Raw genomic sequence first — 17,152 nt, forward strand, 5'->3', positions numbered from 1 at the left:
AACTGCATCAACGGCTCCTGTGGCAGGCGGTGCTTCCTCAGAAGCAGCATGAAGTACATCCTCTGTTGGGCCTTTTTGAGGATGGAGTTGATGTTTATCTCCCATTTCAGGTCCTGAGAGACTGTAATTCCCAGGAACTTGAAGGTCTCAACAGTTGACACAAGGCAGCTGTGGCGAAGGATGCCTCCTGAAGTCCACAATCATCTCTACGGTCTTGAGCGTGTTCAGCTCCAGGTTGTGTCGGCCGCTCCACAGCTCCAGCAGCTCCACTTCCTGTCGATATGCAGAGTCGTCACCGTCTTTGAGGAGGCCGATGACTGTGGTGTCATCTGCAAACTTCAGGAGTTTGACAGCCGGGTGCGTTGAGGTGCAGTCGTTCGTGTAGAGAGAGAAGAGCAGCGGAGAGAGGACACAACCTTGGTGCGCGCCGGTGCTGATGCTGCGTGTGGATGAGGTGGCTTCCCCCAGCCTCACTTGCTGTGTCCTGCCCATCAGGAAGCTGTAAATCCACTGGCAGATGGCAGGCAACACGCTGAGCTGGAAAAGCTTGGAGGAAAGGAGTTTGGGGATGAGGGTTTTGAACGCAGAGCTGAAGTCCACTAATAGGATCTTTGCGTAGGTCCCCGCGCTGTCAAGGTGTTCTAGGATGAAGTGCAGTCCCATGTTGAGTGCATCATCCGCAGACCTGTTCGCTCGGTAGGCAAACTGCAGGGGGTCCAGCAGGGGACCTGTGATGCCTAGAGGTGGTCCAGCACGAAGCATTCAAAGGACTTCATGACCACAGATGTCAATGCGACAGGCCTGTAGTGATTCAGACCCAAGACTGCAGGTTTCTTGGGGACTGGGATGATGGTTGAACATTTGAAACAGGATGGTACTTAGTTCCAAAGATCTATTGAAGATCTGTGTGAATGAAGACTGGAGCGAGCTGGTCCGCGCAGACTTTGAGGCAGGATGGGTACACAAGGTCTGGCCCTGCCGCTTTGTTAATCTTTTTTTGTTTGAAGATGCATCTCACATCCTGTTCGTGGATGGTCAACGCAGGTGTCGGAGGTGTGATTGTGGTTGGTGGTGCGGGTGTGAAAGTGTCCTTTTCAAATCGGCAGTAGAAGCTGTTTGTCGTCGGCTAGTCTACTATTATTCTCATCTTGGAGGGATCATCGCTTGTAATTTGTTAGCGATTGTAATACGTGCAAGACTGATTTAGAGTCGTTATCGCGAAAATGTTTTTCCAACTTTGCTGCATAGTTTCTCTTTGGAATGTTGATTTCTTTAGTCATGTATCTGACGGTGATTTTGCGTATATACTCAACTTGTGCGCAGTGCAAGAAATTTATATTGCATTTATTAGTGAATGAGGCCCTGAGTGTTTTGAATGAACAATTAGGCTACTTCACAAAGTCTTAAATAGATGCATACTTTGTACATTTTAGACCTAATAGAAGAATTTGCAATTGGATGTTATTTGTTCTTGTTTTCCATCACAAAAACACATCACAATGCATATCCTCATTCTAAATAGCATTCCAATAATAATCCATAAAATATTTTGAATGTAAAAGACTGACATTGTCACTATGTTGTCACACTTAATAATTGAACACTTATTCATTGCAGCAAGTCATAACTGGTGAGATCCTTATAGTTCCTGAGCTAGCTTTTATGACTGGGATCCCGGAAAACATGAAGAAGGATTTCAGAGCAATGAAGGTACTTCTGATCAGCCTGTCAGTATTTGTTTCATACACAAACTAAATGTTTTACTGTACGTTTTTTATGTAGTCCTTGGCTGGTGGCACAGTGACCGACTGGTTAGCACATCTGCCTCACAGTTCTGAGAACCCGAGTTCAAATCTGGCCTCACCTGTGTAGAGTTTGTGTGTTTTCACCGTGCCTGCGTGGATTTTCTCCGGGTATTCCAGTTTCCTCCCACATTCCAAAAACATGCATTGTAGGTTAATTGAAGACTCAGAATTGTGTGAGTGTGAATAGTTGTCTATATGTATCTGCCATGCAATTGGCTGGCGACCAGTTCAGGCTGTACCCCGCCTCCCGCCCGAAGGCAGCGGACATAGGTGCCAACACACCCGCGACCCTAGTGAGGATAAGCGTTTCAGAAAATGCACGGGTGGATGGATGTAGTCGTCCTTGGTTAACGTTTGTTTTTAGCACCTCTAAACTGAAAGTAGATTCAAAAGTACAAGCCTTTACCTCTAAGTGTGATTGGTCCAAATTTTGTTTGAATATTTTACATTTTACATTTAAATATTTTAGGACCTGACCATGCACATTAATGTGAATGCTGAGCAGCACACCCATACAGTAAAGCAACTTCTGAAGAACATAAGCACTAACCCTGACAGCCACAAAGAAGTCACCCAATGGGGTCTGCAATTTGGCTCAGAAATCCTGCTGGTAAGGCATCCTACTGAAAATGAGAATATTTTACTCAAATTCTATATCAAAGAATGCGTTCACTAATCTATCCAGACCAGCTTGATGAAGTTGAATTTCACTTTCACTGTTTCAGATAAAGGGTAGATCTCTGCCTCTTGAAACTATCTGTGTCCAAACTTCGTCATTTACCATTGGTGCTGATGGGTCTTGGTCCAGAGAGGTTGTCAGGCTGGCTTCAATCAGCTCAGTAAGTAACCATGAAATCACATAACTGCCTCCTCAATAATGAATGAAACCTGAATGAATGGATAAGCCAAAAGACAACTATATTGGTACCTTTATGAATTAAATTTGTTCCGTTATAAGCTCATAGCTGTATTTACCTGTGTATATTAAAAAAAAAAAAATCCAAATTTTAATGCCATTTATCTGTTCTAGCCATACAATACTTTTTTATGTTTTTATTCCAGAAAAAATATAACTGTATTGTAAAATAGTTTCTTACATACAAACACACACACACTGGTGTACAATCCTACGCTGACATGTGCCTTTACATGACATGCTAGTTTACCACACGGTTCAGCTTTAGTATCTGCTCCATATTTGTGTTTGACTGTTTCTCATTTAATAAACTGCTAAAAGTGCATGAGCGACTGTCGTGCTCCTTTTTCTTCACACGTCTCTCAAGCATTAGAGTATCTGAAGCTTGCTCATAACTAAAATTTTGGCTCGCACCACAAAGTGAAAAATTGACCAAGGGTGATCCCTTTCTCAAACTTGCACTTGAGTCAAGGTACCACTGTGCTACTTTCAGGGATGTGATATAATGATCATCCAAATTTGAAACGGTATAGCTCAGGTTGGAATCTTATCAGTTTATCAGTAAACCCTTTAATCCCTAAATTTGTCCATAATACATAAGAAATAATAATTGTAATTGTATAAGCTTACATAGTAGCCAGTGTTGCTGTTGTTTTATGTTGAATGAGTTTGTTTGGGTCATTTGTATTCATTGATAAATCAATCTCTTAGGTTCCTCTCAAAAAGTGGGCCATTTTCTATCCTCGACGCTGTGCTGACCAGGCTGAAGATTTGATTTTGACCTTCAACAAGGTGGGTGGGCCGCTTGGGTTGCAAGTGGCTCGTCCTACTTGTGTAGAGCTGAGGGATGATCGCACAGAAACGTATGTCAAGAGCATCCACTCTCAGCTAACTAGTGAGGTAAGACATACATTTTAAGAATAGACATATTCTTGTCCTTACTTCCATGCCAATACAATATTCTGATCATATCTTAACCTGCATAGGATTGGTTTTATCAAATTACACCTGAAGTACTAGTAAGGTATTAAAACAGTGCCTGTACAGTTAAGGTACAATGGAACCTCGATAGAACGGACGAACAGGAGATCGCCCGTTACATTGAAGCACTTTTTTTCTGAGGCCCATATGCACTCATATTACTGTACAGTTCGAAATTATTGTTTTGTAGGTCTTTTGAAGGTCTAAAATTCCCAGTATAACAAAGTTATTGAAAATATTTTTTAAAAAGCTTGAAAGTTTTCACATTTTATTCAAACTTACCCACGCCAGTGTGCTTGGTCATGGTGCGTACAGTACTGTTGGAGGTTAGGAAAAGAGAACAAGGAAAAGTTGCGGCCTGGGTATAACCTGCCGGCCGGACAAACCTCTATTGCCCAGTTCTTTTATTCTGGTCAAGGTAAAATTTCAAAGATTAGTTCGGATGGAAAGTTTAACAATTTATTCAAAAATACAAAGTCTAACAATAAGATTGGAAAAGGTTCAGGGCTGGGCTCTCCTTCACTTGGTTCAGAACAAGGCCCATGTAGAAGAGCCCCGTCCAAGCTTCAGCCTGCTTGTTTTGTGGCGAAAACTGCTTCCCGTCGTGACGTTATGCAGTCTTGGACCAATCCTAGCTTCACCTGTGTATGAGGTCAGTTCGGAAATTCAGTCCGATACTCCCATCGTGCCCGAGACCGCGTCCCCCAGAGACAGAATGTGCTCCTCTTTCTATAACTTTACTAATGAACGTGTTGGCTATTGCTTGGGATACGTCAGTACATCTGCCATATTGAATGTGTCAGTTTTACTTGTATCGAGTGACGCGCACACAAACAACGCTCTGAGTTACCGACGGTTCCGGGTTGCGGAGAACGCGCGAGTGAACTTCCCAACGCACCATGTTGATATGTTGTGCGTTTGTTGTGTCGGTGTGACTAAGTGGAATGCAATTATATGTTATAAGGATATCTGTATGTGTATCTGTAATGGGATGTATCAAACAAAAGTTAATCCAGTGTTGTGTAAGCGTACAGTCAGTAATTCCTAACAGTACTCATCGTAGGGAAGTCACTTTCATGAGCTGCGGGAAATTAGTGTGCTTCCTAGTTCCAAATCCGTTGCCAAAGGCAAACGGTTTGACAAAAAAAAACTGTTACTGTCTCAATAATAGCACATTTTGGACTCCAAAGATGTGTTTTGTACTCCTCAGCGCTGCAGCCATGACACTCTCGCTCTGCTCTATGTACAAAAGACCATATATATACCATCGTAACATAGCCGTGACGTCACTGCCCCACATTTAACATGGCCTCCACGTAGGCATGGGTGGATGTAGTATTATTGTATATCGTCAGTCCCATTCTCTGCCGAGATTTTGCGCCACACCGTTAAACAACAATGGCCAATTTTGGAACTAACAGACCTTTTCAACTGCATTTTAAGTGACAAATCGTGTTAGGAAATTATTTTTGGACACATTGTTCAGTCGCAACGGTCCGTTTTATCCGATATCTGTTATATCAGAGTCCCTTTTATCGAGTTTCCACTGTATTGTGACAGTTTGACCCTGGAACTGATTCTTTATTTCCTTTTGTTATGGGGTGAAAATTTAAATCCCCAAAATTCAGACATCAATTCATGTTTTCTGTAAATTAACACACACCTTAATGATTTTATCTATGTTGTGGAAAAAAAATCAATTAAACCCAGTCGATCATATTTTTTATCTTTACAGACTAGTTTGCAGCTTGTAGTGTGCATCTTGGTAGGAAACAGAAATGATCTCTACAGTGCCATCAAGAAACTCTGCTGCGTTAAAAGTCCCATTCCATCTCAGGTATAATACAATAATACAAGGAAAAAACAATGATGACATACTTGAAATTGTGTTTTAAAGGAGACATATTGTGCATTTATTTCACAATTTAAATTGGTTCCCAGGTTTGTTCACTAAAGGTTTCTTGTGTGAGAATGCACAAAGGATAAAGAAGTATAGCCCACTTTGTAACCCCCCCACTTGAAATGACTTGTTTTCGGGGGTGGTTATGTTTCAGGCATTGAGCCCAGTCACTGTTCATTGTGTTCTATCAAGCCAATGGGATTTTGTAACCCCGGCAACCAAGGCCCGTACCTTGGCGCATTACGACTATGTGAGTTGCTACTTGTTCTCGAACAGCCCAGTTTGAAGAAAGAGGCGAGCAGGGATAAAGCAAAAAACTAATTTTTTGCTCAAGGAGACAGCACTTTTTCAGCCAAACTACCTGCAAAGTCATGGGCATGAGACATGGTGTGGTGTGACATCACAGTGGGACAAAATTCAGAATGGCTCACTTAGGCTCTCACTCACTCACTTTTCCATACCGCTTATCCTCACTAGGGTCGCGGGCGCGCTGGAGCCTATCCCAGCTGACTCAGGGCAAAAGGCGGGGTACACCCTGGACTGGTCGCCAGCCAATCGCAGGGCACATAGAAACAAACAACCATTCGCACTCACTTTCACACCTACAGCCAATTTAGAGTCTTCAATTAACCTACCATGCATGTTTTTGGAATGTGGGAGGAAGCCAGAGTTACCTGGAGAAAACACATGCAGGCACAGGGAGAACATGCCAACTCCACACAGGTGAGGCCGTATTTGAACCAGGGTCCTCAGAACTGTGAGGCAGATGTGCTAACCAGTCGTACACCGTGCCCACCTCACTTAGACCCATTTTGGGAAATAAGCAGCTAACAAAAGATTTACTTAATTTCACACTGTATGTGTGGGCAGGCACTCCGGAGAACAAAATATTTGTATACAAGCAATTAAAATGTCAATTTTCCATATGGGCCCTTTAAATGTGTATGGAGTATGTGTACAGTGGAGGAAATAATTGTCTGATCGCTCAGTGATTTTGTAAGTTCACCCACTGACAAAGACATGAGCAGTCTATAATTTTAATGGTAGGTTTATTGTAACATTGAGAGACAAAAAATCACATTTAAAAAAGATAAATGTATTTGCATTTTATTGAGTGAAGTATTTGATCCCTTCCAAAAATAAAGAATTCTGGCTCCCACGGACTAGTCCTCTCACTTTCAGAAAGTACTCCTAATCTAAACTCGTTATCTTTATCAAAGACACCTATGTCAACTTGTTACCTGTATAAAGACACCTGTCCACAGAATCAATCAATCAGACACTAGCCTCTCCATCATGGGGAAGACCAAATAACTTTTTAAAGACATCAGGGGCAGGATTGTAGACCTGCACAAGGCTGGAATGGGCTACAAGACCATTGGCAAGAGGCTGGGTGAGAAGGAGACAACTGTTGGTGCAATAATTAGAATATGGAAGAAACGAAATGACCATCAGTCTCTCTCAGTCTGGGGCTTCTCTTAAGATTTGACCTCGTGGGGTATTAATGATCATGAGAATGGCATCAGCCCAGAACTGCATGGGAGGAACTTGTTAATGATCTCAAGGCAGCTGGGACCACAGTCACCAAGAAAATCATTGGTAATACATTACGCCGTCATGGATTAAAATGCTGCAGCGCCTGTAAGGTCCCCCTGCTCAAGAAGGTATGTCCAGGCCCGTCCGAAGCTTGCCAATGAACGCCTAAATGATTCGGAGAATGATGGGGAGAAGGTGATGTGGTCAGATGAGGAAAAGAATCGAGCTGTTTGGAATCAATTTGACTCTCCGTGTTAGGAGGAAGAGGAATTCAGATGATGACCCCAAGAACACCATATCCACCGTCAAGCATGGAGGTGGCAGCATTATGCTTTGGGGATGTTTCTCTGTAAAGGGGACAGGTCAGCTTCACCGCATCAAGGGAAATATGGATGGAGTCTTGTACCATGAAATCCTCGGTGTTAACCTCCTCTCAGCCAGAAAACATAAAATGGGTTGTGGATGGGTCTTCCAGCACAACGATGACCCAAAGCACACAGCCAAGAATAGATCAGTGATTCTCAACTGGTGGCTCGGGAGCCAAAAATGGGTCGCAGGTGGGTTGTAGTCAGCTAGCAAAAAAACATGTATACATGTATTCAGAATTTTTCAGTACAGCGCAAAGGCATACCACGTTTCAACATGGAATATATTAGGTAAGTGGCAGAAAATGTTTCTCACCTGTGCTCTGGTCACTAGTTTACGCTATATACAAATACAGTGCAGCTCAGCCTCTGGTTAGCAGAACAATATGCTTTTGGTCACACAGGTTTGAAATGGTGTTTAAAAATATAACATACTTTGCACGTGCTTTCGAGGCTATTTTTAAACAAAAACATGCTTTATTGTTCTATAAAAGTGGGTCCCACTTTGTAACAATAGGAAAAAAAATTTATTTTCATTTACCATTAAAAAATGCGTAAAGAAAAAATGCAAAACATAAAAGATATTTATCATATAATGGCAGCGATCCCAAAATGTTTTATCAGTGTTATTGCCGTTTTCATGTGAAGACATTATTGGCTATTTATTCCGACAAGTATTACGACAATGACACCAGGCTGTAAAGTGTCATGGTGTCAGTGTGCATTTTCTTAGTTTTGTGAAAAATAAAGTTCTCTTTTAGCACACAGTTTTTGTCCGTGCATTATTAGATATAATGATCTGGCAATCAAGCTTCACTTTGTGTCACTGCCCTTGTTTCTTACCGCCAATCTATGGTCCTTCTCTCGGTGTTCGCTTCGACTATCAACTTCAGGCTTACCCCGATTTGTCAACCGCATGTCATGATTTTTCGTTTGATCATCACAACATCCTGTCTTGGCCAGGGTTAAGTATTTTGTTTTGAAAATGCACTTTTAGGCTATTTTCAGTAGGTGAAAAGTTTTGGTGACTTAGAAATTTGCAATGGCCTCAGCAGGGCATGCTATGCTATTTTATTGGTCTGGCCTACTTGACATCTAGTTACGCTATAATGTTGTCCCTGAACAACGATGAGTTTGACACCCCTGTCTAGCCTTTTGCCATTGTGAATCTACTAATTAGAAGTGCGTTTGCTTGCTAGGCTATCAATGTCCGGACAATTTCCCAGCAACAGAAGTTAAGGAGTGTGGCCCAAAAGATACTCCTGCAAGTGAACAGCAAATTAGGAGGAGAACTTTGGACTGTCAATGTCCCTCTGGTAAGTCTCTTGCTTAGCAACAACCCCACGTTGTTTGCTATGGTGGGGAAGATATTAGTGGAAAATACCTTACTACCCGCTACAGAGTAAGTAGTAGAAAATATACAATGAATATAAAAGGTCTACAAACCCCTGTTCTAATGCCAGGCTTGTTTAATATACAAAATGACACCAAGATGGAAGGGCTGAACAATTTCCTGTTTTCAGATCAAAATCATAATTTCAGACAACGCGGTCACGAGTGATCGTCAAAGCTGCATTTTTATTTTTTGCAGCACTCAAGAATACAATGACAATGATAGACAACTAGAGTCTTTATTGAACACGTAGCACTCAACCTTTTTTGAAGAAAATCTTCAATCGAAATTGCAATTAAAAATAATTCCTGAAATTGTTCATCCCAAGAAGAGTTTATTTAAAAACTTTTTCCACCATTAATGTGACTGAGCCAAAAGTACTCAAAGAACATATTAGTTTGAGGGTGTGCGCATGTGTGCAACCAGGTGATTGTAACTTTATTTTTCTCCTTAATGTTTTTTTTTCAGTTGAGTTGTACAGGTTAAAGTGAAAAACATTTTGAAATATGCATACCTGCCAACTACTCTGGTTTTGTCGCAATGAGTACAGTTTTAAATAAGTCATTCCAGGTTAGGGCTGCATCGATTTAAAAATAATAATAATAATAATAATTAAAAAAAAAAAATACTAAATATTTGTTTTCACAGTGCTGGGCGAGATTATATGATCGAGATTAGAGATTGTGATAAATTTCACGTCAATCTCTGTGATCAACTGTGTGCGTATTTCCTCCATCTAATGTGGCGGCAATGTGCATGACAACAGCCAATCAGAGTCGTTCTTTTCCTGCTTCACTTCCGATTGCAAGTTGTGGGAGTAAACAGAAACCACGCCTCCTCGGCTAGCCCACTGACTCCGCCGTCCTCCCATGGAGCCTGTTGCCTCGGTGGCGGCCCGTCCTCTCCCCGGCGCCAGAGGCAGCCAGTCGGCGGCTCCGCGAGTAACAAACGTCGGTTGTGTGGCGGTGTCTCCAAAGCGACGTGGACCAATGCTATTAACCAGTCGATGTGCAAGGTATGAAAAAAAAGAGCAGCACTGGGTTTATTCATTTGAAGAAGTACCACCCAAGTGATTGTGGCAAGCAAAAAATAAATAAATGCGAGCGCAGCCTCTCACTCACTGCTCAGCACATGTAGCATTATCAGTTAGTCACTGCTAGCGGTAAAACCACCATAACCAGAGCAACAATCAATCGTGTCATCATTATCCAGGTGGTAAAATGGCAAAACTATCAATCCATCTATCCATTTTCCAAGCCACTTATCTTCACGAGGGTTGCGGTTGTGTCTCAGCTGACTTGAGGCGGGCTACACCCTGAACTGGTCACCTGCAAATCGCAGGGCACATAGAAACAAACAGCGATTCACATTGACACCAACGGGCAATTTAGAGTTTTCAATTTACCTACCATGCATGTTTTGAACACAGGTCCTCAGAACTGTGACGCAGATGTGCTAACTAGTCGTCCACCATGCCGCCATGGCAAAACTAGTTCATGTGTATTCTTTTATCCCAGAGGTAGCAAGTATGTTTTTCTTGTCAACAGTGCCATGAAAAAGTATTTACGCCCTTCTCAAATTCTTACATTTTTGCATCGTTTTCCACATTGTTTATCATCATACAAATGTAAATATCAGACAAATATATTCATTTATGAAAGAAAAAAAACTATTAAGTTACCTGGCCCTGTGTGAAAAAGTAATGGCACCCTAAATCTAATAATTGGTTGGGCCATCCTCAGCAGCAACAACTGAAATCAAGCTTTTTCTAAAACTGGCAATGAGTGTTTCACATCTCTGGAGATATTTTGACCCACTCTTCCTTGCAGAATTTGGTGACCAGTTTGGTGACCTCATTATTGCATCTCTGCTTTTTGCAGATGATGTGGTTCTGTTGGCTTCATCAAGCCGTGGTTCGCAGCAGATTGTGAAGCGGCTGGGATGAGAATTAGCACCTCCAAATCTGATACCATGGTCCTCAGTCGGAAAAGGGTGGCGTGCCCTCTCCAGATCGGGGATGAGATCCTGCCCCAAGTGGAGGAGTTCAAAATATCTTGGGGTCTTGTTCACGAGTGAGGGAAGAATGGAACGGGAGATCGACGGGCGGATCGGTGCAGCGTCTGCAGTGATGTGGACTTTGTATCGGTCCATTGTGAAGAAGGAGCTAAGCCGAAAGGCGAAGCTCTCTATTTACCGGGCAATCTATATTCCTGCCCTCACCTATGGTCACGAGCTAAGGGTCGTGACCAAGAACAGGATCCCGGCATACAAGCGGGAGAAATGAGTTTCCTCCGCAACGTGTCCGGGCTCTTCTTTAGAGATAGGGTGAGAAGCTCTGTCATCCGGGAGGGGCTCAGAGTAGAGCCGCTGCTCCTCCGCATTGAGAGGAGCCAGATGAGGTGGCTCGGGCATAATTTTAGGATGCCTCCTCGACGCCTCCCTGGTGAGGTGTTCTGGGCACGTCCCACCGGGAGGAGACCCTGAGGACGACCCAGGACACGCTGGAGAAACTACATCTCTCGGCTTGCCTTGGAATGTCTCGGGATCCCCTCGGAAGACCTGGAGGAAGTGGCTAGGGACATGGAAGCTACTGCCCCCGCAACCCGACCTCAAATAAGCCGAAGAAAATCAGAAGTAGGGACTGGTTTCAAGGAGAATGACAACCACACAAGATCCCATTCACTGCCACAGAAGAATAAAATCCTGATGTGGATAAAACTTTGCTAGATTTGAGCAAACGGTAGAGGAGGAGAATTTGGATGAAGAAAAAGTGCAAGTGTGGGAGCCCCATTTGTTCATGCATTTTTGTCTCGTGGAAATTTTGTACGTGGTTATACTTGTAAATAAGTTATTTTTCTGTCAAAGGTACTTTCTCAGTGTTGTTTTATGTTCAAATGTTTGAGATTTTCATTAAAGAAAAAAAAATTGTTTTAGTGTCATTGTTCTGCTTGAGGCCTGCTTTCACAAAAAAGCTTTTTTCCCTCCAGAAACCGATTTGGCTGAAAGTAAGCCTATATTTGACTGGTTACTTTTTTTTTTTTTTTTTTTTTTTTTTTTTTTTTTTTTTAATATATATATATATATCAAAAAAACCTGTCATTTTAACAGGGGTGTTGCAACTTAATATCAACTGTATGTGGTGTACTGGAGATGTGGGTGATTAAATGTATACTTACATTTTACTCATAGAAAAGTTTGATGGTAGTGGGAGTTGATGTCCACCATGACACCAGCAAGACTCACCAATCAGTCATGGGCTTTGTTGCAAGCATCAACAGGTGAGTCTTTTTCACCTTCTATTGGTCATATGCAGCTTGTGCAGATTACCCCCCCCCCCCCCCCATATATGTCTTGTATTATGAATAATAATCTGTTTTGTGGGTGGCACGGTGGTCGACTGGTTAGCAGATCTGCCTCACAGTTCTGAGGACCTGGGTTCAAATCTGCCCTCGTCTGTGTGGATTTTGCATATTCTCCCCGTGCTTGGGTTTTCTCCAGGGACTACGTTTTCCTCCTTTTCTTAATTGAAAAACTTTAATTGTTCATAGGTGTGAATGTGAGTGCGAATGGTTGTTTGTTTATATGTGCCCTGCGATTGGCTAGCAACCAGTTCAGGGTGTACCCCGCCCAGAGTAAGTTGGGATAGGCTCCAGCTCGCCCGCAACCCTAATAAGGATAAGCGGTACGGAAAATGGATGGATTGTGTTGTCTCTTAAAGGGTAATGAACTGTTGTTGTTTTTTGTTTTTTTTCCCTCATAGCTCACTGACTCGCTGGTATTCCAGAGTAACATTTCAAGGACCCAGTGAGGAACTCATCAATGGTTTCACAGTTTGCTTGTTGGATGCGCTGCACAAGTATCATGAGGTATATGCTAAGACACATCAATGCTGGTAATTTAATTATGTACATGTTATTCAAGCCTCACCCTTGAAACTGAAAGGAAACATTTTTGGGGGGGTGTTTACACCCATAAACCACCAGATGGCGCCAGAGATCTGGTCAGTTTTTCTTGCACAGGCTTCCAGCAGATCACTTCCCGCATGGCTACGATTTCACACATTTTATGCCACAAAGAAAATGTTGGCAAGTTGGGATTGTTATAGGAGTTGTGTGTGTGTGCGCGTTTGTATGTGTGTGTATGTTTGTGTGCGTGGGTTCAGCGGGACCATTCTGCCAAAACATGTTTTTTATGTTACAAATAAGTTTTACTTCCCCAAAATACTTATTTTTTGTGCAGATATGAATATATTCTCTATGTGCCTGTGAAATTCAACTTTTCTGGCCTAACCTCTTCTACAAATTCAAGTGTTATTTGAAATCCTGCACTACAATTGGTCGAGAGATGCGCTTTCATGAACTTTATGCAATGTGTATTCGTGCGTGCGTGTGAGTGCGCGTGCATGCCTGCATCAAAGGAGCGTCCGCCTCAAATTTAAAAAATTGTTGTTGATGTTTGAATTTCTACTCCTATTGAGTCGAGGTTTGAATTTATCCGCACCCTATCGGTTAAGGGCCTTCAGGTCATATAAAAGCTCATCAGTTTGGTGGGCTCACTTTCACACCAGCAGCCATGCCTGAGACTACATCAAGCCTTTTTTTCAACTACGACATTTTGAAGCCATATAGCATATGACTGACCTGCAAGACTGCAGGTCAGTCACGCACGTGCACATACCCATGTGTGTGTGCATTCCTGGATCAAAGGAGGGTCTGCCCCAAATTTTATATATATATATATATATATATATATATATATATATATATATATATATATATATATATATATATATATATATATATATAAAAACACAATCCTTAGAGGGCATTAACATGAATAATTAACCCACAATGTATTGGGCTCTTAACACGCCAGTAAAGCTGTATTCTTAGTGTAAATAAGAAAGTAACAACAATTTAATACACATTTTACAAAGGAAAATAACAAAAATAGTGTAATTGTGCATTTCTTTGCACTTTTATGGTACTGCACCGTCACTGTGCATTGTAGAATCAACGATCACGTCCCAATCGCCATCTTCCGCTTAGTGAGAAATCCGCAGTCTGCGTGAATGGTTAAATGCTATTGAATGGCTTCACTGCTGTTTTTCTGAGTTACCAGCTGCAAATCAGTACTTCGTGAGAGACATTGATGACTCATACATGCAAATCAGTCGTCTTTCGGCGAAATTTGCCATTTTGACCTCAAAATAGGCCATTTACATAAATCGTATTGCTCCGATGAGATAAACCAGCCCGGCTGATCGTCATACCTAAATGGCCACCATTTTGAGAAGGTTGTCGTTACAATGAAGGCAACGGCAGTGCCGCTAATCGTGTTTACATTTAGACGAACAAAAACAACAGCTCTCATGTATTGTAGTATTTGTCTGGCACTGTCTGCCCAAACGTGGATATTTCAACTAACTAATAAAAAAAAATATATATATATATATATTTTTTTTTTTAGACTAGCAACATACAAAAACTTATCACTGGTGATAGGTTTTTATATATTATTGGTCATCTGTTGTTCTTACACATTTTTAACCTATTTTAACTGGTGAAAATAGCTTGGACAAATCTATTAGTGCTAATGAACGCTCCACTGTCTGAGAAGTGATGTAAAACTCTGCCTATTCCCTTACTGGCAGTGTCCCTCATGATTGAAAGTATAAACTTTTTTTTGTATAAATCAAATGTATTTATATAGCACTTTTCATACATGAAAAATGCAACCCAAAGTGCTTCACAGAGATAATAAAAAAACACAAAACAGCAGGAAATATACAAAAGAACGACCCCTCCGATCCCCACATATAAATGCAAATGCACCCATGCGAACACACACACACACCCCCGCACGTATATAAACACAGCACCTATTGACTAATAGAAGAAGAAAAAGAATCACCTTTTATTGTCATGAACATGCCTGCATGCACATGAAATTTGTTCTCTGCATTTAACCCATCACAGTGAACACATACACATGTTAGTGGAACACACTGGAGCAGGGGGCAGCTGAAGCGCCCGGGGAGCATTTTGGGGTATCAGTGTCTTGCTCAAGGAGACCACAGCCGTGAGTCCGGGGGATGTTGGCAGATGATCCAGTTTTGGTCACCTACAAACAAGCAAGATTTCTGGCTCTCACAGACCTGTAACTTCTTTAAGAGGTCCATCTGTCCTCCACTCGTTACCTGTATTAATGGAACCAGTTTGAGATTGTGGAAAGGTGTCTTTTATACTGGTAAGTTCAGTCACACTCCAAACTCCACTATGGCCAAGACCAAAGAGCTGTCAAAGGACACAGAAACAAAATTGTAGACCTGCACCAGGCTAGGAAGACTGAATCTGCAATAGGTGAACAGCTTGGTGTGAAAAAAGCAACTGTGGCAGCAATTATTAGAAAATGGAAGACATACAAGACCACTGATAACCTCCCTCGATCTGGGGTTCCACGCAATATCTCACCCATGGGGTCAAAATGATCACAAGAACGATGAGCAAAAATCCCAGATCCACACGGGGGACAGAGTGAATGACCTGCAGAGAGCTGGGACCAAAGTAACAAAGGCTACCATCAGTAACACACTACGCCGCCAGGGACTCAAATCCTGCAGTGCCAGACGTGTCCCCCTGCTTAAGCCAGTACATATCCAGGCCCGTCTGAAGTATGCTAGAGAGCATTTGGATGATCCAGAAGAGGATTGGGAGAATGTCATGTGGTCAAAATAGAACTTTTTGGTAAAAACTTTACTTTTGTTTGGAGGAGAAAGAATGCTGAGTTGCATCCAAAGAACACCATACCTACTGTGAAGCATGGTGGAAACATCATGCTTTGGGGCTGTTTTCCTGCAAAGGGACCAGGACGACTGATCCGTGTAAAGGAAAGAATGAATGAGGCCATGTATCGTGAGATTTTGATGGCAAGTGCATTGAAGATGAAATGTGGCTGGGTCTTTCAGCATGACAATGATCCCAAACACACCGCCCAGGCAATGGAGTGGCTTCGTAAGAAGCATTTGAAGGTCCTGGAGTGGCGTAGCCAGTCTCCAGATCTCAACCCCATAGAAAATCTCTGGAAAGTTGAAAGTCTGTGTTGTCCAGCAACAGCCCAAAAACATCACTGCTCTCGAGGAGATATGCATGGAGGAATGGGCCAAAATACCAGCAACAGTGTGTGACGAATTACGGAAAACGTTTGACCTCTGTCATTGCCAACAAACTGTAACAAAAGTATTGAGATGAACCTTTTTTATATATACTTATTTTCCACCATAATTTGCTAATAAAGTATTTAAAAATCAGACAATGTGATTTTCTGCATTTTTTTTGTTCTCATTTTGTCTCTCATAGATGAGGTATAGCTATGATGAAAATTACAGGGCTCTCAATTTTTTAAGTGGGAGAACTTGAAAAAATTGGTGGCTGACTAAATACTTTTTTGCCCCCCTATATCTGTGATGACTGGGATATTAGTATTGGGTTTCTCTATTGTTCCACTCAGTCACTGCTTTTGTCACTCCACTGTGATGTAATGAGCAGACATAGTTAGACATGGAGTGGTATAAGATTCTAATGGTACGATAACCTTGAGCAAAAATACCGCAGTATCACGGTGTTTAAATTCCAGCTCTAAAATCTATTATTTTGAAAAATTTGGGTTAATAAAAGGTTTGTTCCATTGAACACTATATTTTATTTTTAAACACACTATAGAATATTAGGTACATTAATAAACATGTTCCATGTTAAGTTTGTACTTTACAATGTTATTATTCAATATGTGTATCGCAAAACCGCCAGAGCCAACCTGTGTATAACTTTCTACATAGGTCAACCATTGCTTCCCAGAAAGGATTGTGGTGTATCGGGATGGCGTGTCAGATGGTCAGCTCAAGATGGTTGAGGAGTACGAGATCCCTCAGCTGATCAAATGCTTCAAGACGTTTCCCAGCTATGAGCCGAAGCTTGTCTTCATTGTGGTTCAGAAGAGAATCAGCACTACGCTTTATTCCTATGCTGGAAGCAGCTTTGGCTCGCCTCCACCCGGAACTGTTCTGGATCACACGCTCACTCAAAAAGACTGGTCAGTGCATTTGGGTTTTTTTTATGCCACAAATGCCAGGGGTTCACTTTACTCAAGGAGTAAATGACTCAATGAGTCGACTACCGCCAATCTAATATTACTGCTTTTAAATACAATATTATGTACAGTAGAGCTGCCAGTAATTATGATTTTTATATTCGACTG

At 41.8% G+C, this 17,152-nt stretch overlaps 1 protein-coding gene across 1 annotated transcript in view; it reads left to right on the plus strand.

The window, feature by feature from the left end:
• Window positions 1–17,152, plus strand: part of piwil2 (piwi-like RNA-mediated gene silencing 2) — a 76,517-nt gene that overhangs the window by 51,401 nt on the left and 7,964 nt on the right. The window contains exons 14-22 of the mRNA XM_061671040.1: window positions 1,618–1,710; window positions 2,275–2,415; window positions 2,531–2,644; window positions 3,433–3,621; window positions 5,438–5,539; window positions 8,703–8,819; window positions 12,086–12,174; window positions 12,657–12,762; window positions 16,734–16,987. Coding sequence (XP_061527024.1) covers window positions 1,618–1,710; window positions 2,275–2,415; window positions 2,531–2,644; window positions 3,433–3,621; window positions 5,438–5,539; window positions 8,703–8,819; window positions 12,086–12,174; window positions 12,657–12,762; window positions 16,734–16,987 — 1,205 coding nt within the window. The remainder of the gene's footprint in view (window positions 1–1,617; window positions 1,711–2,274; window positions 2,416–2,530; window positions 2,645–3,432; window positions 3,622–5,437; window positions 5,540–8,702; window positions 8,820–12,085; window positions 12,175–12,656; window positions 12,763–16,733; window positions 16,988–17,152) is intronic.

This window comes from Phycodurus eques, chromosome 3 (assembly GCF_024500275.1).
Source record: "Phycodurus eques isolate BA_2022a chromosome 3, UOR_Pequ_1.1, whole genome shotgun sequence".
Taxonomy (NCBI): Eukaryota; Metazoa; Chordata; class Actinopteri; order Syngnathiformes; family Syngnathidae; genus Phycodurus; species Phycodurus eques.